General features: G+C 33.1%; 1 protein-coding gene across 1 annotated transcript; it reads left to right on the top strand.

Annotated features, from left to right (window-relative positions):
• Positions 1-1447: 1447 nt before the first annotated feature.
• Positions 1448-19482, top strand: LOC110034181 (probable homogentisate phytyltransferase 1, chloroplastic). The gene is made up of 8 exons (XM_020738474.1): positions 1448-1746; positions 2198-2281; positions 2349-2423; positions 12524-12607; positions 14005-14094; positions 19088-19189; positions 19335-19430; positions 19474-19482. The coding sequence occupies exons 1-8, from the start codon at positions 1513-1515 to the stop codon at positions 19480-19482; spliced, it is 774 nt and encodes a 257-aa protein (XP_020594133.1). The 5' UTR covers positions 1448-1512.
• The last annotated feature ends 6087 nt before the right edge of the window (positions 19483-25569 follow it).

The raw sequence follows: 25569 nt of genomic DNA on the forward strand, positions 1-25569 counted from the left end.
AAATGTGCATATTGCATTACTAAATAAAAAATTTTAAAAAGATTACAAAAGGAGTGCCCAGTTCGTCAAAACATGGGCCTGGTCCAATGCAACAAAAGGAAAAAGAAAATGAGAGCTATCAATATTCCTAACAAAAAACTAGCATGTACAGCCTTTTGGGCACAAATATGAGCACCAAGATTTTTCTATCTATATATATGTTGAAATAGAACTCGTTTGAATGAAGTTAGAAAAGTAAGATCCTCTGTATCTTCAAACTGAGCAGTCCAGTATGCACTATCCAACAGAAAATAAATATAAATATTAGTGGTTGGAGTCAGCCATTATCCTTAACACTTACAAACGAAAAAGAAAGGAAAAAAAAAAGAACAGAAAGAAACACATAAATCTTATGGAATCACTATTGATGATGTTTTGATTGTTTGACTACTTTAATTTGTGTTGTCTTGATTGCATTGATCATTGCTGTAGTTGAGTCCTTAGATTCTAGACTCCAAAAAATCTATTTTATTTTTAAGATATGCTTGTTATAACCACAATATCATTGAGCTTGGTCTCAAGGTGGTTAATATGAACATGACTATCTCAGCAATGTTCATCTTGACAAGCTCTCTCTCTCTCTCTTTATACGCACACACTTACATAGATATAATTTATATATCTTATATGTATTCACATATGATTATATTTGCCTGAATGATACATATTTTTAAAGTTTGACTTATTTATTTAAACTTTAAAAACCATGAACTATAGTTTACAAATCATGAATAAATCATATTTTAAGTTCTATTACTTAAAAATATGTTATTTTGTCATAATGCCGATGTTTTCATTGTGCAATCAAATTATGACATTTTCTGATGCATTTGATGATATTATTTTGTTTTAGTGTCATTTACATACATAGCACCTAATTCTTATATATTTTTATATCTAACACCTAAACTATGTTTTTCTTACAATTATACTACCCAAATCTTGCACTTCACATCAAAACTACTACTAGTTTTAACTTTTAAAAGGTGAAATACACCTTTTCATGTATAAGGTGGCATATATGTAAAAATTGAAGTTTAGGTTCTAGATATGTAAGTACATAAGAATTGAGTGGTATGTATGTAAATCTTCTTTTCTTTTATTCTTCATGTTTGGCTTGTGTTTGGATTGATAGTAAATTTTGAGCTTGAACATGATTTTTTACCTTAGTCAACTTAAGCTTGTTCATGTTTGGTTCAAGAGTTGTTGATGAACTAAAACAAATATACAAGAGCCAAGCTCGCACTTGTTTAAATCTTTTGCAATTTTAGATTTGGGGCTAATCTTTGTTTTTTTCAATTAACTGTGGAAGTATGTCTTTGTTTTTTTCTGTAGAAGTTGGGTTCATGTATTATTAGTCTTTATAACGACACCCTTTCCTTTATACAAGAGGTGTATACCAAGAATAAAAATCTTGTTTAACTTACAGGTTGCTGCCCACATCGTCAATATTTGAGTCAACAAGAATGTAGTATGATAGATAAATCCTGGAAGAAAAGGGTTCCAGGTTGCCATAAAAATAAACATATCGGGCTGAAAATTGCAAGATTTTCCAGTTTTAATGGTTGGAAACATCTAAATGCCACATCTGGACAGTCCTTAGAACCAGAACCTGAAGCATATACTGTGATGAAATTATGGGATTTACTATTTTCATCATTGGATGCTTTCTATCGGTTTTCACGTCCCCACACGGTCATAGGCACAGTTAAGTCAGCCCCTGTAATACTTTTTTATAATATTTTTAAGGGAATTTTGCATGCATACCACAAAATTCTTATGTATTTACATATCTAACACCTAAAATTTTATATTTACATTTATATATATTTACATTTATAGCACTTTGGTGTTATAAACTTATGCATGAATAGGTGTATTTCGCTTTTAAAAAAATAGGAATAATGGTATTTTTTATGTGATGTTTATGATTTGAGTGATACACATGTAAATATGAAACTTTTGGTGTTATATATGTAAATATATAAGAATTGTGTGGTATTTATGTAAAAGCCCTTATTTTTAAACAGCAAGCATGCGTTATTATGATAAGCATGCGTTATTATGGAAAAATTTGTTCTTGTTAAATGGTTCTGCACTATGAGTGTTCATGTTTATTTTATTGTTGTATTCAAACAAAATTTTTACGTCTATGCAGGCATTGAGTATTGTCTCAGTTTCTCTTCTGTCGGTTGAGAATTTCAATGATTTTTCTCCGCCCTTCTTTACTGGACTTTTACAGGTAGAAATCTTAATATTTTGCTGCGTTGAATACGTTCTTTGACTTATTGACATTAAATAATTTGCAGGCAGTGATTGCTGCACTATTCATGAACATTTACATTGTTGGACTGAATCAGTTATTTGACATTGAAATAGATAAGGTATCTCTCCGGGCTCCCTTTTTTTTCTTTTTCTTATTTCACCTATGTGGGTTTGTGTATTTTGTTTTAAAAACGCTTAAGAGTGAAGTGGAAAAATGGACCCCTAGTTATTTTTGTGGGCCATTTTAGTCCCAAAATTTATAAGAGTTTCAAATTAGTCACTAGACTATTCTAACATAGGCTAAAATAATCCCTATTAAGAACTATTTTTATAAGAACCTAAAGAATTATTTCTTACCTTTTACTTCACACGGTTGATTTCACCCAAACCACCTGCTCCCATACCCAAAATCCTCGATGTCTGTCGCATTTGGAGCCTACTTGAAACCAACGAACCTACCTCCTTCTGTTTGCGCCTACCTAAAACCAGCGAGGAAGGTAACCTTCGTCTTTCTCCCCTTCCTCATATCCGTACATGCCATCGTCAAACCGGATTTCCTAATTCGGGATTTAAGGCAAGCATATGAGATACAAGACTTAAGAACCTATAGGATTTAATTTAGTTATTATGGTGCTATTACTAAGGATAGGTGTTATGCATTTAAATCTCTCAAAATTTTATTTAAAAATAAAAATTTGTCCTCCCTTTCAAAAAAAAAAAATTGATTATTGTTCTATTATTGTTTTTAACAACAACAATAATATAATAATAATAATAATAATAATAATAATAATAATAATAAAAGGGCCGATTTGGTTGCATCTAATTTCATAATAAATAAATTTAATTTTATATTTATTTTATCTTATTTTCTAATTGGTATAGGATTAATAGTCGAATCGTCAAATTAGTAGAAAGATCTTGTTAGTCGCCTTGAGGTAAGTATTTGCTCTTTATTATGAGATAAACGTACAATTTCTAATTAGGGGTGTTAATATGACAACAAATTTCATTTGTATTCTAATGACTTTCATGTGTAACTAGCCTTGTTTTATTGCTGCATAGATTCATGTTTATTTACTCGCATGCCATGACATGGTTCAATAATTATTATTTCTTTATAGCATAGATATGTGAAATTTTATTATTATAGTTTTACTATTGATTATAAATACTGGCGTACTTTTTTGTAGTTATATTACTGTATTTTAAATAAAATATATCTAATAATATAATATAATATGTCGATATTAAACACTTTTGTTATGGTTAGCCGGGCTGACGGGCTCTTCAGAGAAATCAGTGGATTTCCATGTGATTGGTGTCTACATTTCCTGGTTTTAGGGTGTCATAGTAAAAGACTATATAAATATAATAATATGTATATATATGTGTGTGTGTGTGTATATACTTAAATTGTATGTTATCAGACATTGTTGAATGGTTAATGAAGAAGTTAGTTCATGAAACTAAAATAAGGATAGAGTCTTAGAATATAGATACTCTCACGGGTAAATCAATAGAATTGGTTGATATTATGATTTCTAAAAAGATAAATATCTTATGTATTTAAGAAACTAAATGAGTTGGAGAAAAGGCTAAGGAGATTGATAACTTTGGTTTTAAACTTTGATATTTAGGTAAGAGTCGCACTGGAAAAGGTGTATGTGTAATCTAAATAAGAGTTTGAAAGATAATGTTGTAAAAATTAATAGAATTGGAGATAAAATTATACCCCTTAAGATTATTATTGATACTAAAATTTTTAATATTATAAGTGCTTATGCTCCTAAAGTAGATTTAGATATAGGTTCTAAAGATATATTCTATAATGACCTAGAAGACTTAATGCAAATGATATCTCTTGAAGTAAAAAATTATATTGGAGGAGATTTAAGGTATGTTTGGGGCAGCTGCAGCTTATTGAACTTTGCTGATAAACAACTGATATTGATGATCTGCAGCTTATCTGGATAAGTTGACAGACTGTTTAGTTTGTGCTGTTTGAAAACAACTGATTTGCAGCTGTTTCTAGATAAATGATCATTCTGTCTCTGTGCAATAAAACTGATTACAACAGAACTGTCATAGTAATATATTTGATACTTGAGAAGCAGAAAGCTAATACAAAACAACAAAACAAAATAAGAGACACCTCTCACTAAACAAAGAATTTTTCAAAAAAATTATTTTTTACATTTATAACATGGGCTTAAAGATGATATTACAATGTTTTTACAAATAAACCCCTAGACTTCTTCAATATTTCCTTTTTACCAATAGGACCCTAAATAAGATTCAATTCTCAATAGAATCTAAAATTAAATAGACCTCACATCTAGTTGAAATTATGCAACTATTCATGCTTAATTTGTATCCAACATATATCCACTCTAATACAATTTAAAACTAATATAGAACAACAAAACAAAATAAGACACCTCTCTCTAAACAAAGAATTTTTCAAAAAACCTATTTTTTACATTTATAACATGGACTTAAATATAATATTACAATGGTTTTACAAATAAACCCCTGTACTTCTTTAATATTTCCTCTTTACCAATAGGACCCTAAGTAAGTTTCAATTCTCAACAGAATTTAAAATTAAATAGACCTCACATCTAATTGAAATTATGCAATCATTTATGCTTAATTTGTATCGAACATGCATCCACTCTAAATTTACCAAAGTTCAATCTTACAATTTAAAATCTAGTGATTTAAATAATCAAAGACAACAAAAGTTGAACAAATTTTAATCTATTTTTTAATTAGAATGTAGTTAAAGTCTTGAACACAGAATCTGAAATTCGGAGCATTTAGTATTCAATCAAATTATTTACATAAATTTATTATTATTTCGCAAAACTGAATGTTATAAAAATTTAATATAGTTTATAAAAAAAATCACTAAAAATACCACATTTATTATCAAGAATGCAGAATTTGAGGATGTGCAGGAGGGTTAGAAATTTGAGATAAGGAAATACATATTTTAAAGTAATTATTGCAATTTTATTTCCTTCAATCCAGATGAAGCATTCGTCCAAGTAGAATGAAAACTGAAAAAGAAAACATCTATGAACAAAATTGAATTTGGCTTTCTAGCACAGTGTTGAAGCTCGACATCAGAACCTCCACCGACGAGAAGCCTCTGACCGCCTCCAAGAACGCCGATGAAAAAAAGCGAAGAAATTAGAGCTGTAGTGGGCGGTGCCACGAGCTTTGCCGCCATTCCCCTTGCCGGCTAGATCTTTGCTTTTGCAGAGTTGCATGTGATGAGTATAAGTGGTCAAGCGAGCGAGGGAGAAGACGGGGGGCACAGGAAGAAAAAAACCTTTGAAGCGGAATCGAAAACACAGGCCGCGTGATCAATCCCGCGGCCGCGTCTATTAAAAGGCGCCAAACAACATTTTCAAAAACGCTCCCCAAACGTAACAATCAAACACCCAAGCGGCGTTTTGAAAACGCCAAACGCGCCTTGGTTGGTTGAAGTGGAGGAATGCTTCGGGCTTATCGCGGATAGAAAAGTATCACTTAGACTAAAAGAAAAAAAAAATTAACATAGTGGTGAGACCTGCAATGCTCTATGGCGCTGAATCTTGGCTTTTAAAAGAGAAGCATAAAACTAAGTTGAGTGTTGTCGAGATGAGAATGATTAGTTGGATGGGTGGCTTTACACAAAGATAAAATGTGAAATGAATATATCTTTGATAGGGTTGGTGTAACTCCAGTGACGGACAAAATTAGAGAGAGTCGTTTTATATGTTTTGGTCACATTAAACGTCGACCATCTGATGATCCGATTAGAAGAGTAGTTGTTTTAGATGCAACTTATGTTAAGAAAGACAGAGGTAGACCTATGATGACTTGGACATATTGTATTAAAAATAATCTTAATTTATTAGACTTAAATGAAAATATGACACTCAATAGGACACAATAGAGAAAAAGGGCTCATATAGCTGACCCCGCTTACTGGGATAAAGGCTTGTTGTTATTGTTGTCGTTGTTGTTGATGTAGAGTAAACATAAGTCAAGAAATACAAATTTTTAGTTTTCCTTGAAACCTTACTTATTGAGTATTGGTAAACCTTGTTTTTGTCATCCTTGAAATAAAATGTATAAATTGTGAGGTTATTCAAAGTGAGGATTTATGTACTCAACATCGATTATGAATTTTAGATTTTAAGATGAAGAGTTGTAAAATAAAGAATACTATGAATCATTGTCGTAGAATTAGATGGGGGTTCCTAAAACTCATATAAAATTATTTTTATGAGTAAACTTCAAGATTTTAAGATTTGGGATGTTCTTGAAAAAACAAATTCTATGTGGGATAAACTGACAAACACTATTAAACAAGCGACAAAAGATGTACTTGGAGAATCAAAAGAAAATATTTTTATAAATTATAATAATTGGTGGTGGAATAATAATATGCAAGAAAAGATAAAAATATAAGGAGTTATGTTCTAAAAATTGGCTTAAATGTAAAATTTTAGAGAATTGAGAAAAATATAAAATAACCCGTAGGGAGTCTAGAAGAATAATCTGTGATGCTAAAAATTCTGCTTTTAGTGATTTTTATAATTTATTAGATACTATAGATGTTGAAAAATTTATGTATAAACTAGTCAAACAAAGAAAAAGAAAAGTAAATGTTTAACTAAAGTAAAGTGTATTAAAGATGAAAATCAAAAAGCGTTTTTCTTAAAAAAAGATATTCAACATAAGTGAGTGAGTTATTTTGATAAACCTTTTAATAAAATTTCTGAAAATACAATCGACCTAGGGATCTTAATATCGTTAATAATAATAAAATGTTTCATTTTTACTGTCGCATTAGTAAAAAAGAAATTGATGAGGCTTTAAAAAAATCAAGGGTGGAAAATCTATAGGACCTGATGATATCCCAATTGAAGTGTGGAAATATATATGAGATTTGAGAGTTTCTTGGCTTACTAAATTCTTTAATATTATTTTAAAAACTAAAAAGATACCTGAGGAGTGGACGAAGAGTATTTTGGTCCCCATTTTTAAGAATAAAGGGGATGCACAAGAATGCGAAAATTATAGAGGAATTAAATTAATGTTTCATACTTTAAAATTATCGGAGAGGATAATTGAACATAGGTAAGACATATTACAAAGCTTTATCATAATTAATTTAGATTTATGTCGGGCAGGTCTATTATGGAAGCTATACATTTATCGAGAGGCTTGATGGAGAAGGTCAGAGAGAATAAGGAACATCTACATATGATTTTTATTGATTTAGAAAAATCTTACGATAAGGTTCCAAGAGATATTCTTTGGAGAGTTCTAGAGAAGAAATATATTGATATGACTTATATTCAAGTCATTAAAGGTATGTATACTAGAGCTATTACTTGTGTTCGAACAGAAGGAGGTAGAGTTGTTACTTGTGTTCGAACTGAAGGAGGATTGGCCAATACGTCAAGGATCGGCTTTAAGCCCATTTCTTTTTGCTTTAGTTATGGATGCTCTTACCGGACATTTACAGGAGATTGTACATTGTACCTTCGCGTATTCTTTTCTCTGATGATATCCTTCTCGTGGATAAGACTAGAGAGATAGTTCAAAAACAGCTCAGGAAAAACTTGAATTATGGAGTTTTGCATTGAGGTCTAAAAGCGTTCATTTGAGTAGAACTAAAATGGAATACATGGAATGTTATTTAAATAGTAGTAGATCTAGTGTAGAGTTGTAACTATGTGTAATCAAATTATTAAAAGGTTTGACTGCTTTAGATATCTCAGGTCTATTGTTCTAAGAGATGGTGATATAGATGGAGGTGTTATTAGTAGAATTTAAGTTAGTTGGTTGAAGTGGAGGAATGCTTCGGGCCTATTGTGTGATAGAAAGGTACCACTTAGATTGAAAGAAAAATTTTATAAGATGGTAGTGAGACCTGCAATGCTCTATGACATGGAATGTTGGCCTTTAAAAGAGAAGCATAAAACTAATTTAAGTGTTGCCGTGATGAGAATGCTTAGGTGGATGAGTGACTTTACACTTAGAGGCAAAATATGAATTGAATATATTCGTGATAGGGTTGGTGTAGTTACAGTGGCGGACAAAATTAGAGAGAGTCGTCTTAGATGGTTTGTTCACATTAAACATCTACCCTCTGATGATCTGTACCATCTGATGATCTGATTGGGAGAGTGAATATTTTAGATTCAACTTATGTTAAGAAAAACTGAGGTAAATCTAGAAAGACTTTGACATATTGAATAAAAAATGATCTTAATTTACTAGAATTAAATGAAAATATGACACTCAATAGGACACAATGGATAAAAAAGATTAATGTAGCCGACCCCACTTAGTGGGATAAAGATTTGTTGTTGTTGTTGTTGAGTGATTGATGAGTCATATTTGTGCAAAAATACCTGATATTGTTGCATGTAAATATTTACTTAAAGGTGTATGTGTTCAAATTACTCATATTCATGATAATAAACATGTGATAATTTTTGCAAATTTTATTATACACATAGTAAATTGTCCATGTTTATTGGTCCTACTGTATGCCCCATTTTCATTACCGTTTATACTTTAATAAATAATAATTATTTATTGAGTTTGATTTTCAAACTCACCCGTTGTTATTTTTGTAGAATAGGTTTCACCCAACTACTTATCGGACCCTCTTCACAGGAGCAGACTCCAGTTTTACATTTACTTTTAATATTTTTCGGTTTTGTACTAGTTATTGTATTTTTCGTTCATGGTTGGGTAGTTGTTTCTCTATTTTCATATTAGTTTTTTTTGTTTATCTCATTTTCTTTCAGTTGTATCAATTGTATTCCTATTTATGGAATAAAATAATTTTTTTCTTATTTCTATTTGTTATTACTTGAATGCTATTTTACTTTTAGAATATAAAAAAAGTTCAATTATTTTTCTCATGCCCTATATTGTTGGGGTGTAACGCCTTCCGAACTAGGTGTGTGACAATTTTATCCACTTTCAAAATATTCTGAGGACTAATGATACCAATCTAGGGCTCCTAGATGGTATTTGGGAAGTGGGATTTTGTGAGGAAGTGGTTGCGGAATAGCGAATGAAGTATTAGGGTTTGATGGTGTTTGAGCAGAGATGGGCATTGATCGACAGCTACACCGATTCAAATCAGTGGAGAAAACTTTGAATCAGTAATGTTAGGGCGGTGAGGAGCTTCAACCACCTGCTCCTAGGCAAGATACAAGCACACCACTTGCAACAGAAATATGATACAATACTCCAATAGAAATAACCAAGAGAAAATATCTCCAAATAACATAAACCAAATAAAAAATCTCAAAAAATAGAAAATAATGTTGTATAAATAGATCCCTGCTAGAAAACTCTAATTAGAAATTCGAGAAATAGGGCAGTGCTAGAAAGGAAAGAAAAAAAAACATGCTGAAAAATAGAATGAAAATAATAAAAATTCGTTTGGTTCAGTTTTGCTGCTATCAAGAGAAGCGCGGCTCATTGGTGCGATATCGTGTCCCGCATCCCGGTATGTGTCCCATGTCATTCTCCATGGGTAGGAGAGGCATTGTTTTATTCTTTGGAGGCTTATGGATTTAATCTACCACCACTATAACAAAATCACCGCATTATTGTGTCAGAGGTCCATTGCAAAATCTATGCGCACGTCCATTTTTGAAAACTCAAAATCACATACATCATTCCAAAGTCTGTTCTAATAAAATAAATATCTATTATTTTTTAACACAACCTGAGCTGGAACCACACAAAAAAGTGTTTTCTCACAAAGCAAGTCTGGAGCCATTAAAATAGTTTTGAGGGACTAACTCTGGAATGAAATGTGTTGCACGTTGAACCAATTTTCGTGGCAACCTCCCAATAGTTAAAACTGTCGGTCATGATGTCTGAAAATTCCTTCAAAATGGGTTGCACCTTTTGTGGTATTGACTCTTCAGATTCACTTTCTTCTAGAATACTTAATGTTAATACTGTTGTGATCTGAGGCTCAGCTTGAAGCACTAACTTCTCTTCCATATAGGCTGAAATTTGAAACTCCTCTCTGACATCTTCCTTCTCTTATTTGTCGTTATCCATTTCTTCAAATGCTCTGTGCTCAGTGAAAGAGATCATACTCTTATTTGAACAATCTGATGCACTGTGCTCAAACCTATGGATCTTGACATACTTCTAGGCTGGGATAGAGTTAGGAGTATTGGTTGGCTCACATGCTCTTTATTTTGAACTAGCTTCTTCTCAGGCGGGGCCAACTTGGATGCTCCGCTGACTGTGCTATTGTTGCTTGATCTTGGAGTTGAACTCTGCATGTAATGTGTGGTAGTCACCCGGTGATATTGTTTCCCCACCTTTGAAGTTGGTGTCTAAACATCTTGTAATGTCCAATAAGACTGTAATTATACCAAGTTGCTAATGGAAGGTCTCAATCCTCCCAGATATTGAGTGAGGGTGTTCTCCTCGGGCTCCACTAGCCCACACTTCAACATAATTTGCACAAACTTAGTTGTGTACTTCTCAATTGAGAGATGTTGCTGGTGCAAGTGATGAAGCCTCAAGAACATGTCTTGTCTTTAATATGATGGTAGATACTTTCGCTGTATCTCTCATTTCATCTTGGACTAAGTAATAATTTTACTTTTCCCTTCTCGTTGTCGAAGAATCTTCAAGTTCTTCCACACCACAAGAAAGCCTTCGTCCCGAGTTTGATGGCTGTCAATTTAACCCTTTTGTCATGGGGAGCTTTTTTGTACTAAAAAATTTGTTCCACGTTTGGAGCCACTCGATGAATTCATCCAGATCCATGTGACCGTTAAAATTCGGTAAATCAACCTTTACTTCAAGATTTTGGCTTATCTAATATTTAATGCCAAATCTTCGGGGTATAGGTTCTTCATCAATGGAAATTGTCTAGTGAGAGATTCACTTCATCATTTCTTTCTGGCAAGTCACCATTGTAGCTACGAGTGACTTCTTAGGATTTTCTCCCCTTGAAGGCGACAAGTCTCTTTTGTGTTTGAAGGATTTTCCGTTGCATATCTGCCATTGAAACTACCTAGACACCTTTTTATGAATTTTTAACATTGTGTTCTTTTCTCTCGATTAGGTTTCTAGTGAATGTAGGATTGCTATTCAAGGTTGATCAAGGTTTAGTGTTTTGGTATAAAGTATCAAGGTAAATTTTTTGTGAAAGTAAAAATGTTGGATTTTGAAAATTTAGGGTTGAAGCTAGGAATTGCGGTTGGAATGATTTAGTTATGGTTTTTTTTTTTTTGGGAATTTCAGATTGGGATTAAAAAAAAGACAAAACTTCAAAAAATTTAGGGCTTGCCAAAATCTGATACCAGATTATACTGATATGGGGCTCCTATATGGTATTTGGAAAACGGTTTGAAAGGAGGTGGTTGTGGAATAGCAAGGGAATGAAGTATGAGGGTTTGACAACATTTGGGCGGAGATAGGCATCGATCAAATGCTGTCCCGACTGAAATCAGCGGAGAAAACTTTAAATTAGCGAAGTTAGGGCGACGAGGAGCTTCCACCACCTATGCCTAAGTAAGATACAGGCACACCACTTGCCACAAGAATAAGATACAATGCTCTAATAGAGATAATCAGGAGAAAACATGTTCAAATAACATAAATCAAATCAAAAGTCTTAAAAAATAGAATATAACGACATATAAATAATTCACAACTAGAAAACCCTAATTAGAAATTAGACAAATAGGAAAAAAGCTATAAAAGAAAGAAGGACAAAAGTGAACGTGCTGAAAAAAAGAAAAAAAAATCATCCAGTTCGGTTCTGTCGGGATCATGGGAAGTGTGGCTCCCTGCCGCGATATCGCATCCTAGTACGCGTCCCGTGTCAACTAAATTGGCACTCCTCAATAAAGAGTCAGGTAACCATTTTGGCATTTTCCTAGACACTTAATAGATGTAATCAACGATAAAGTATACACTTAATTTTCAAATGGGAAATCCTCATTTTTCACTTTCATCATATAGTAAAACGGATGTTTGGATGATCTAGAGTGGTGCTTCATGATAGCCTTCTTCCTAAATTTCCATTTGTCACTAATATAGTAAAATGGACTTTTGTATGATCTAGCATGGTGCTTCATAAGTTTCTTTTTTTTTTGTTTGATATAATTTTTCACATACTGATTTGTGAATTCTGGTACTCATTTTTATTTAGGTTAATAAGCCGACTCTCCCACTCGCTTCCGGGGAATACTCTTTCAGAACTGGCACTGCAATTGTTTCCATTTTTGCTATTATGGTAACTTATATCCTTGAAATTGTTAGCCTTTTCTAAAATCTTGTTCAAACATTAATCATTTTTACAGAGTAGCATTTTCATGTGCAATTTATGAGAGTATTTGAAAGAAGTATGGGATGTTGCTGTTTGTTTTTTAACAGTTGTTTGACCAAAACCATACCACTTTTTATGTTTTTACTTTCTGCTCGCTTCTGTGTGAATGTGGTTATAATCAAAAGGGCCATTTATATGCATAACACTCAATTCCTATTTATTCACATACCTAACTTCTAAATTTTGTTTTTTACATTTAAATCACCCAAATCTTTCATACTACATAAAAAATACCACCGTTTTAATTTTTAAAAAGTGAAATAGACCTCTTCTTGTATAGGAAGGTGGTATGTATGTAAAAATTGAATTTAGTGGTATGTATGTAAATCTTCCTAATAAAAAACTTGTGTCTTTTATTTTTTGTTGTTGCCTATGGCATATCTTAATTAACAAGACTACAAAAGAGTTCTTTAAATTAAGTGGGTGTAGTGTACGAGCCCTAGGGGTTTATAATATAGGCGACAACTTTGAATCTATTTCTGGAATGCTTTTTTTATTCTGATAGAGTGTTGATTTTAGGGGTGCCGCTGGAGAAAATATTGGACTAAGCATGTAATCTCTGCTTTAGTTTCATCTGAGTGCTGCAATATGGTGCTTTGATGCCCACGATGCAAAGAAATATTAGATTTGTTTGTGAAGGAATTGCAAAACATTGTTAAATGGATCCTTTTTTGTAAACATATGGAATGGATCCTTTTTGTAAACATATGGAAGTAAATATTTTATACGAAGTAATGCATCTTCTCTTAATAACCAATTTTGTTTTGCGGAGATAAAATTACGAGTGCAAGGATAAGGATGAATATCCTTTTCTTAGTAGACGACTCTGTTGACTAATATAACTTATTTTTTCACATGAAATTGGCATTTCTTTGCTTCCTTAAAATTGCAATCTTAACATTATTTATTTTTAATAGATATTAAATTTGAAATTTTTATCTTGAGAATGAAAGATTTTTTGGCCATTCTTACCCATGTGATCTAATATTTGTCGGTATATTTGAACATTTAGTTCTTACCATTTTGATCTTTGTGATGGTGTTGAGTGTACTGTCTTATTTTCTCAGGAAATTACCATAGAGTCTATGATCACCTTTTAGGTGACAACATTGAATGTGGGATTAGATCCTTCTGGTATAACTTGTCTTATAGAAATCAAAACTCTCTTCAGGCTATAAATTGCCTTTTCTCTAAAAGCACATGCACTGAATGGGGAAATTGTTTCTCTTTCATATTTTTCTTTTAGATCATTGAAACTTTTCTCCAATAACTTTGATCAGCTATCATTTGGTTTTATGTTTCAGAGCTTTGCCATTGGATGGGTTGCTGGATCTTGGCCATTGTTTTGGGCCCTTTTCATTAGTTTCATTCTTGGAACTGCATATTCTATCAATGTAAGTTCATATTCTTTTTCACAATCAATTTGTTTATATTACATTGTTGCACTTTTATAAACAATTTCTATTTTCACTGTTTTTTTATTGTATCTATATTTGTTCTTGTCAATTTTTCGATTTTGATGCAGATTCTGCATGGTTGATTCTAACATTGTGGCAATTGGCCAGGATATAAACTGGTTTCTGCTTTATACTAACCAAGCAGGTTGAGATCAATCTAAACAATTTACACTAATCTATTATGATTAGATTAATAAACACGAAAGGTCAAGCTTTAAACAACTAAGTAGCAACACAAGGGAAACAATAAGAAATATCATGAAATATTCCACTTTTTGAATTAAGCCTTTGCTTAGTTTTGAGGAACATGTACTAGGGTCTGTAATTCTCTCAGTTCACTTCATCAGTATATGTCGGGCACACCCTATGGTCAAGTTTTACATTTTTTTTTTAGGCTATAAACTTAGAAATCAGACTGCTGGAAACATTAATCTTTTGGAAGATTTAAATACATACCACTCCATTCCTATATCTTTACATGTCTTAACTCCTATACTTTAATTTTTACATAACAAGTTATCTATGCGTGAAATGGAGTATGCAACTTTTTAGAAGTTAAAATGGTGATATTTTTTATGTTATGTGAGAGAATTGGGTGGTGCATTAGTTAAAAGCAAAATTTACGTGTTAGATATTTAAATTCTTAAGAATTGAGTGTTATATGTGTAAATGTCCTTAATTTTTTTAACTAACTGAAATTAGAATGTTAATGAACGTGTTTGAGAGTTTTTTTTTTTTTTGATGTTTTTGTTTGAATTGACTGATTAAAATACAATTAATTGTAGAATGTCGTGGCCCTTCTTATTTAGGTTGATATTTCAAAACCATGATAGTTAGGAGAAGCTTCAAGGCATATCACTTCTCATGTCGACATGGCTGATTTGCATGGCCAGAATTACAATTAGAAATGATAAATTGAGTAGGGATTTCTGGTGTCAGATGCCAAGGAATGACCACCAACTTAGATGGGTATTTCTCCTATAGGAAAAATTTTTGCTTTAATTGGAGATTTTTGCTATTATAAATTGTTGTATAGCTTCTTAATTTTAGTTTCTCCCTCCCCAAATTTCTGTTATAAAATAGTACTTGAAGCCAATTATGCAATGATGACATAATTAATATGTAAAATATACACAAAAATATTTAGTAAATATGTTTAACTTTTTTCAACTCTCAAACCCAAATATTTCTTGTACAACTCTTTTTTTGTCAATATTTTGCATGCCCCATCATTATTATAACCATTAGCGAAATATTAATGAAATTAAGCTGAACAAACAATTGTCTTTGTGGCTATCATCACCAATGTTATAATGTGTTGCTTCATAGATTGTATGCACCAGGTTAACTTCTGGCCTATTCATGGTTGTGCGGTTCTGTTGCCGGCTCATCACGTAGAGCTGAGTTCCAGCATTGCTAGTTCTATAATAGTTTGAAGTTTATCTCATGTGTCTGGTGCATATGCCTCTCTAGTTGATCGCTCCTCATCTTCATTGGACTTCTCTTTGTAGTGCATAGGATGCCAGAGCTATCTTGCCTCACCATATTTATGATATAGCCGTCTTGATCACTATGTCCTTCATGGGGGTTGCCATATGTGATTCGGCACCACACTTACTAATAAGTTTCCCCTAGCACAACGTGTCTAAGCCAAACATATAACATTAGAAACCATGCAGGACTGCTGTCATGTCTTAACTAATCAAGGAGTTGGGACTTGGGAGTTTCCCCCACATAATTGTAGTCACAAAGAGCTGATGAAGTACGTATCTCGCAACTTCTCCAATTAGCTGTCTTCTCTGCATGATTCATCCTTTATTAGGAATAATAGTTTACACATAAGCATCGGTGTGACAAAGGTTAATATTGAGCTATTCACCATCCTTCTCATCTAGTAGGCTTCACCAGCTACCACTTGGACTATCATCAATAGCCCTACGGATGCTTTCATCCATTATTTAGAAGACAATTGCTGTAAGTATACCTTTTTGGTGGTAAAAGATGATCAGACGGTAGAGATGCACAAATCTAATATATATAACAATGCTCAACATCCAAACAGTAAAGAACTACTAAACCACAAGAGTTCTTATACATCACTCAAGCACATAAGAATGTCCAGTTTGTAAAACTACTTATAAAGAAAAGAAAATAAACACAGAATTAATACTATATGATACTTATTTTTATTTGCTCTTTTTCTTTTATAAGCATACTATCTTCTGTCTGTTATTTCAAAAAAACTTTTTTTTGAAATAAATATTTAAATTACATGTTAAGTTAAACAATAACTTAGTGAATGATTACAGTATCACAATATGTTAGTTTCTTTTATGGATAATGCTCTATCATGCATGTTAAAAAAATGATAAATATTAAAATTTAATTTTATTAAACTTTTAAATATTTGGATTTCCTATAATTAGAAACTTTTTATTATTTTAAAATTTTAAGTGCATCGTCTAAAATTTCTACACGAATGAGCATCATTTTTCTTTTTCCATTTTCTTTTTCAAACTTTGTTATATTTATTTATTTTTTGCACAAGTACAATAACATTTTCAACCAATATCATAAAGGTTTGACTCATATGGCTGATATACATACACTTCACTTGATTTTAATTAGTTTTCTTAATCATTTGAAATATGTATTCGTCTCTTAGTATATATGTGAACCCTTTAAGTAGAATGAAGCCGAACCCTTTAATCATTGAGGTGCCTTTTGGTGTAATCTTTGAAGAATTTCATCAATAACTCCAAAGTTAAGCATGCTCGTGTGGGAGTACTTAGGATGGGTCACTTTCTATGAAGTTACACTAATAGTACAAAATCATTAATCCTTTAGGTTAAAGTGGATAATATATTCACGAATAAGAGTTTGGGTTGTTACAAAGATTATCAGAGCATTATACTTACATGAATATAGGAATATCTACCTAGTGGATGATTCTGAGTTAAAAAAACTAACGAGGACGTAAGTTACTTAAGTGGGAGCCTTAAATAGAATGAAGTTAAACTCTAAAACATTGAGGTGTATTTTTGTGTAATTGTTGGAATTTTATTGAGAGCTCAAATAATAAGTTTGCTCGTGCAGTGGCACTTTTAGGATGGGTGACCACTTTGGAAGTTACACCAATGGGTAAAAATCATGAAGCCATTAGACTAAAGCGGATAATATCTCAATGGATAAGTGTTTGGGCTGTTACAACAGATTTAATATATGGATGTTTTTCAAATCATGTTATAATGCTTATGAAACTTTGGTACGTTAAATGCTCAATTGTTTTTTATCTATAATTATTAGAGCATATATATTTTTAAGCATGAATGTATTTGTATTTTAAAAGACTGAAGTAATTAATCTCTTCAAATCTTCTACAGGTCCTTATATGTTTAAGCCTAACTTTCACCTCCTTTAACTAACAAAGATAACATATAAAGCGCATATAAAAAATCTATTTAAAAAAATAATAACTCTAATAGAATTAACTAATTCTTGTTTAATAATTTTAAAATTATTTTATATCTATTAGTTTGCAAAATTTTCCACGAGGTTCTCACCTTTTCCACAATTTCAAATATTAATTTTTTTCATTTTCACCTTATAATAAAATTTAAGATATTTTTCTTGACAACAACCTTTTAATCTTCATTATTTCTTTTTAATTTTAAAATTCTTTAATTTAATACATACGTCGGTCTTCTACTTTCTTCTTTTGCACAATCAAATATCAGTTTTAGTCGGTCTATTTCCAATCAATTTTACCAAAATAAGTATTGTTCTCCAATCAAGATGCTGAAATATGAGTTATTGTAAATTTGGTTGTTTATATAAACTAGAAGAATTAAAATTTAATAGCTACCACAATTGTTTTTATCCTTCTTGCAAGATCAATATTTTTTTCCCTTGTCTTTCAATCCGAATATTCTTCTGTTTTTCATTGTTGACATTACTAAATAACAATTAATGCTAATACTTAATATCAAATATGTTTAAACAGTGAAATAAAACTATGCTAATACCCTAGTCACCTAGGAGTCGAGTGGGCCCTTGTCCTCCTGGTCTGAACATTAATCTAGCCCTCCTCTCACGTAGGACGTCTTTTGCACGCAACTTTCGATCGGTAGAATGACTTCGTTGCCTGCATGCTAAAACACCACGATGTCACCACTTCTGTCATGCTTTTTACGCTCAAAATGAGACAAATCTCATTTCTTTTGCTTTGAATGAACGATACTATCCTCCTTATCTCCTATTAAAAGAACCGCCTTGTCGGTATGGCCGAACCGATGCCATTTGTTTTTTTTATTTATTTATATTTATATTGATTATTTCTTTAGTTATTACAGTGCCAGTGTAGGTAATCTAAATATGAATTATTTGTAAATTAAAAACATAATTACACTTCAACTATTTCATGAAAAATAAGCATTCCAATTTTGAGAAGTTAATTCCTAGTTATTGATAATTCTAACCCTGAAAGTCACTTACTGATAATTCTAACCCAGGAAGTCATATTTGCTAGCGGTAGTAAACTAAATTCTATGCAAAATAAAAAGTAAAAAATTGGAAAAATAAACTCTTAGGGTTATGGATATAATATTGGGTCATTTATATACATTGCAGACAATTTTTATGTATTTACATATCACACAACTGAACTTTTATATTCACGAACAAAGCACTCAAATCTTTAATATCACATAAAAAATACTAGTATTATCACTTTTTAAAAGTGAAATACACACATAGGTTTAAAGCGCAGTAAAGATGGAAGTTTAGGTGTGAGATATGTATATGCATAAGAATTGTGTGCTAAGTCCCCTATAATATTTCATGCTGACCTGTATAGAACGTCTGTGTATTTTCATGATTGCATATGTAAAAGTCCGAGAACAAATAACGGTTCTTGATCATTCTATTGCAGCTACCGTTTTTTAGATGGAAGAGATTTGCTGTAGTTGCTGCCATGTGCATCCTTGCCGTCCGTGCTGTGATTGTTCAACTAGCATTTTTTCTTCACATGCAGGTTTTTATCGACCATTCTAATGTCTTAAATGTATTTAAATGCGTTCCAAAATTTCTTGGAGTATATGTTTGAATATTTCATCTGGGAAATATTCAGGCTTCTTCCCCTAATTTATATTTAACTTTACTATTTTTGAATCCTGCAGACCTTTGTATTTAGAAGACCAGCTAGCTTCTCGAAGCCGTTGATTTTTGCAACTGCATTTATGACCTTCTTTTCAATTGTTATCGCATTATTTAAGGTAATTATCTGGTTTTGATTTTTATACTAAGCTATGGATTCAGGGCTATTAATTTCATCATTATGTTCTTCATCATTTGCCTCATCTCCAATTATTTGTGTTGGCTTTAGAAATCATTTTTCATCATTTTCTATTTGTTGCTCCATGACATTTCTAAACCTTTTTTTTTGTGTTATTTTTAACCTCGTTACCTTTGGTTTTGTATTTTTGCTTACTAATTCTTCCACATTCATTTTATATACTCAGCTTATTAGTACATCTACTCTTTGTAAAATAACTTTATCATAAATGACCAATATCTTCCATGGGCAATATGTTGATTTTTTAATATAATTGTAAATCACTTAGGGGCTGCTTGAGATTACTTATTTTTGCACTCTATTTTGTTTATTTTTTTTTGTTTTTAATACTAGAGTTAACCAAACAACAATAAACAAAAAAATATTATTACTGAAAAAACCAATAAGCGGTTACAACCAACACACTTGAGAGAAAAAATGCAATAACATGACACATGACACATGACACATAGGTAGGGTAGATCTCAGGTGGTGGTTGTGGTCGTAGGGTAAACCTTGGAAACAACAGGGAGGCGGCGATTATGGGCTGCTAGAACAACAGGGCAGCAAGAGTTGACAGTCCCAACAACAGTAGTTTGCTGTTTGGGGGCAGCAACTGTGAGGGGAAAGCGTGATAGGGACGGCGACAAGTCCGAAATAGGTGGATGTGAAAGCTAAATACTGTAGGAAAATAGTGATTTCCTACAGTTTTGGGTTGTCGTAGCGAAGAAAGTCGGTGGGAAATGATGTGTGATGGTTGGGGAATGGTGGAGGCCGGCTGTTTGGGGTAGCATCAAGTTTGGAAGAATAGCTGACTACTGGCCTTTGTTACCACAGTAAGGTTAGGAGGGGGTTTTGGTAGGAGGGTTGTGTGGGAATGGCATAACGATGTAGATTCTCACAAATCCTGATTAGGTAAATTTATAATATACTTCTCCCAGTCATACTCAACTAGATGTGTCTAATAAGCAATTATATCGGGAGGAATTAACTACTGAGCGAAATCTATGATAACAATTGACTGCCTTGAGATATAACCACTTAGAAGAGGCATTTTCTTCTTATCATTAGAAACGACCTGAATCCCATTGTAGAACGTTCTTTCCCCAAAAATCTAAAGGCGGTTTCCAACAATTCAATTCATCCATCTTTTCTGACCTTCTGTTTGTGGGTACACAGTCGAACTGAATCTAACACTCAAATCACTCCACATGCTCTTCCAAAAGAAGCAAAAAAGCTTTTTATCTTTGAGATTTTAGACCTTTCTAAGTAGGGACAACTTAGGAGATAGGCTATATATCCGAAAATTTTGAAATCCTCTTATCTGAGGTTACTCAATGCTGGTATCAGTTCCTTAAACTCTTGGCCCTTTTGGATATCCAATGCTAGTTTGGTTGATGCTCCTCTCAACGCCTGCAAAATGGTAATTCGGGGCACCATAATCTCATACTTTACATGAATGCCCATTACTTCAGTCCCATTTCCTCCTAGAATAGTATTGTTAACTCAGTTGGAGTCTCTCTCCTGGGTTCAATTGGAATCAATGACATCTCTTTCTCATTGGTTGGTGGTTGGTACTCACCATTTTTGTTCTCACGTTTTTCAGTGTTAACTATATCATTGTCAATTTATTCAACTATTCCCTGCTCAGTGAAATAGACAGTACCCTTTTTTGAGCAATCTGTTGCTTTGCTTCGAAACCCATGGCACTTGAATATTGGTTTGCTCCACCTGTTTGCTACTCTGAATCAATTTCTTCTCACGAGGGGTCGGCTTGGATGTTCCTCTGAGTGTACTCTGGTTGTAAGATCTCGGGGTTAAACCCTACCTGTAATTACGATTTGGTAATTAATCGAAGATGGGGTCTCTCCACTTTTGAAGTTGTGGTATGAATATTTGTTTTGTAGTGAACTAGTAGATACTGACGTTGCATCTTTCATTTCATTTTTAGACCACACAGTGTTCTTGCCTTTTCCCTCACGCTAGCGTATGTGTTTCAAATATTTATATCAAAATAATGCAGTCTTTTTAACTTGTTGGCGGCTAGTTTCATCATTCTATTCGGTGGGATGTCCTGGTACACATAAAAGTTTCACAGTTTGGAGCCACTTGATAAACTTGTTCGATTCGGATTTAAGTGACCGTCTAAATATGACAAATCCACATTTACTTCAAAATCTTGGATTCTCTGATATTTCACGTCAAATAGGCGGGGTAGTGGTTCTTCATCTCTGGAATCAAATGTATTTTGGCTGACCTCTCTGGATGGTCTTCTTTTCTCAATTTCATCGAACTGCTATAACATTAAGTGTAGTTGTCGTTGTATCTCTTCCACATTAAACTTCTTATTGGCGTTCGACACTTATCTCCTCGATGACATGTTTAGAATTTGAGCTTGGGTTAGTGGAAGAGGGTGTATAGGGATGTAGGGTGGAAAAGAAAATTTTTGGTTGATTGGTTTGAAAAATCAGCAAATGGAATGATTTTTGTGTGGGGTGAGGTTGGCTATTGTTGGATGTTAAAAACTCTTAGATAGGACTCGGGTTAGACTAGCTCTGATACCAAATGATACCAGAGTTGACCCAAACAATAATAAACGAACAAATATTATTACTGAAAATGCTACTAGACGGTTACAACCAACACACTTGAAAGAGAAAATACAACAACACGACACACGACTAGGGTGGATCTCAGGTGGTGGTGGTGGTGGTGGTCGTAGGAGGGACCTTGGAAATGTGGCGGTAGAGATTATGGTTAGCTGCAACTATAGGAGTGCAAGGGGCGGCGGTCCCAAAAGTAGTGGTTTGTTGTCTCAGAGCGACAACAGCGAGGGGGAAGCGGGGTAGGGGGGACAATAAGTCCAGAAGAGGGTCCAGAAGAGGAGACGGTAGCTGGGAAAGCAAAATACTGTAGGAAAATAATAATTTTCTACAATTTTGAGTAGCAGTCGCAAAGGAAGTGGGCGAGAAGCAAGGTGGGAAGGTTGGGGAATGGTGGAGGTCGGTTGTGTGGTGTGGCAACAAGATTGTGAAATTGGGTTACAACAACATGTGTTAGGTGGGGGTAGGATGAGAACAACAACAATATAAACAGCGGGGTAGTAGTCTCAGGTGGCTGGAGACCGACAGGCAGATGGCTGAAAAGGTGAAACTGGGGTTGTTGTTGGGTTGGGAAACTAGTTGGCTGCTGGGAAGGGAATACAGCTGGAGGAACCGGAAGACAACCAAAGAGCTGTCTGGGGGTTCCTGTGGGGAGGAAGGATGGCAGGGGAAACGAAGGGGGAATGCGGAGGATGGAAGAGTCGGAGATAAATACCATCGCAGGAACAAGCTACAATTGGAGCACCACTTCCCTTGGAAGGAGATCACCTCCTCATACGAGCTAAAGTTGGAGCACCACTCATCTGTAGATACAACCCTATAAGAGAGAAAGAAGACGTTGATGGCTGTCTTGACAGAAAATATGCACCAAAAAAGTGCCCTCAACTCAAAAAACAACACATAAATACTACTAGTAAATAACTAAGAGAGTTGGGATCCCCACTCCTATTGGGCAACAACCCTATTCCCATAGGCCGACCAACCACTTTCTCCCTATAGCTGAACCAGTTTAACCTTCTTTCTAACCGTCTAATTCAATTGAGGGGAGGGAAACACCCTTTATCAATTTATGCTTTAATTTAAAATAAAACATGTTTGGTCAGTTAAAATAAAATAAGGTTGTGTTTGAAAATACTCAAAACATTTAAAGATTATTTTGTGTGTTTTAAAAAATATATTAATTTCTTTTCAAAAAATAAAAATAAAAAATATTTTTAAGAACACACTAAGCAAACTTGTTTTTAAAAATAAAATTTAATAAAAAAGAAAAAAATAAAATTGATCCCAATTCCTTAGCCTTCTTATTAATGCGTAGCTTTGTTTTGTTTCAATGATTTTTTTCCTTATCAATTCTCAAATAAGGCTGTGAATTTAGCTCGAAGATCTTTAGTCGCTTGAAAATTAATTTGAATTTTGGCTCGGATCGAAATAAGTTAGTCGAGCTACGAGCTAAAATTTTGGATTGAATTTTTTCGAGCCGATTTTGATCTGGCCTCAACTTGGCTCGAAATCGGATCATTAACAATCATAGTGATGTTAGGGGTTGTGAATTTAGCAACTTCAGCTTGAAGATATTTGATCGTTGAAAAATTGATTCAAATTTTGGCTCAAATCGAGATCAGATCAAAATAAACGAGCCAAGCTATGAGCTAAAATTTTGGATCAAATTTTTTTTGAGCCAATTTTAAGCCAACCCTAGCTCGGTTCAAAATTGAATCGTTAACAACCAACAACAACAACAAAGTCTTAATCCCACTACGTGGGGTCGGCTACATGAATCATTTTTCTCCACTGCGTCCTATTTAGTGTCATATTTTCATTTAGTTCTAGTAAATTAAGATCATTTTTAATAAATGTCATGATTTTTTCGACAAGTTTTACGCTGGTTTTCGACTACCTAACGCAACCCTCCACTTTTCGCATCCGAGCTTGGGACCGACAACGACAGTGTTATGAATCGTTAACAAACCTACCCTCAAATTTCTAAATATTTGGTTTAATTGAAATTTAATAAAAGTCAACTTCAATTATGCTAGATATTCTTTATTGCTTGGAACTCACAAGGCCCTACTCTATTTTTACGTCTTTGTTCAAACTCTAAAAGCCCTTCCTTTTTCTATTTCCTTGTTCTTTTGTATTATTGATTACTAAACCTATAATACATATATATTGCTTAATCTTACTAAATTATTGACCAATAATTATCAGCTTCATATCCACTAATCATGTACCAACACTTATTGATGCGTGCTATTTATAGATCATGAGAATTCTTCTAAAACATACCAAAAAAAAAAATGAAAACATTTGAATAAAGATAAAAAAGTATATGAACTAGATATTTTTTCTCAATTTTAATTTTATTGTGGTTGAAAGCTTTTTTACAACGCCACAACCACCTAAAATATTGACAATTTCTGCACACCTGCATGCGGGTACACACTCAGAGAGAGAGCGAGCATCTCTTAGAAGGATATGGTCCATTCTTGAACGCTTCTTGCTCTTCATTTAAAAAAAATATGAATTGCTAGTATTTAAACGATTGCTTTTACTTTTTCAAAGACTTTAATTACTTCAAATCTTGGCCATTCAAGTATTTTAATTGAGGATAAAATATTGTTAAGGAAAGTAAACTCTAATACTTCTAAATATATGGAAGTTTAATTCTATATATCTTTATTTAATAAATTCCATGACATGTTGATGTACTTTTTTTTGTGATGTTTTGAAATTTGAGTTTGTATTTCAGTAGGTTTCATTGTGTTTAATAGTGTATGATTCTATATTTTTTTTTCGTTGAGTATCTTCTTCGCTTTATGGTGTTCGCAATGACGTGAATAACTTGAATTAACACACTAAATCAAATGCCTCAAAGAAGGTTTTGTAGATTCACTCATTATGCTATCAACCTCTTGGAAGAAGAGAAATAGAGCAAAGAGATTAGTAACATTCTAAGTCTAAGCGATACTTTTTTATTTTTGTTTTGTTTGCTGCAAGTTTCTTTCTATTTATCGCAAAGAGTAACAGTTCTGGAAAATTCATTTATTTATTTATTTTTATTTAATCTGAGTTTCATTCTTTTTTTTTTCTTTTCTGGCTTTTTCTATTTATACATTTTTAATTAGGTTAATTTCTATTTGGGGTCTTTTTTATAGAGCTATTGATTTGTCTATTTTGGAGATTTTTCTCCGGGTTTTGCTCTCTAGAGTGTTGTAGCCTCTTTCTTTTGCAAATGGTTTGTCTGTAGCTTGCCCATTAATGAGTGATGAATTCCCCTCCCCATCCGCACCTCGCCGTTTCGCTGTTTGTCTGATGTTTTATGCCGGATAGCAGTCAAAACAGTTGCCACCTGCTGTTTACAGCAGGAAACAGCTGTTTTCCTGCTTCCCGTTCACTGTCTAAGCGCTGTTTTTGCCAAATTTTAATCAGCATCTACCCTCCCACCCCATTGCACATTGTACACATTCCCTAAAACCC

Source organism: Phalaenopsis equestris, unplaced genomic scaffold (assembly GCF_001263595.1).
Source record: "Phalaenopsis equestris unplaced genomic scaffold, ASM126359v1 Scaffold001372, whole genome shotgun sequence".
Lineage (NCBI taxonomy): Eukaryota > Viridiplantae > Streptophyta > Magnoliopsida > Asparagales > Orchidaceae > Phalaenopsis > Phalaenopsis equestris.

Excerpts from the sequence above, each read along its gene's own strand:
- LOC110034181 (XM_020738474.1), top strand. The coding sequence starts at position 1,513 with ATGATAGATAAATCCTGGAAGAAAAGGGTTCCAGGTTGCCATAAAAAT. Across the intron at positions 2,282-2,348 it reads TCTTTACTGGACTTTTACAG|GCAGTGATTGCTGCACTATT; the intron begins GTAGAAATCTTA and ends AATAATTTGCAG. Across the intron at positions 19,190-19,334 it reads CATTTTTTCTTCACATGCAG|ACCTTTGTATTTAGAAGACC; the intron begins GTTTTTATCGAC and ends TGAATCCTGCAG.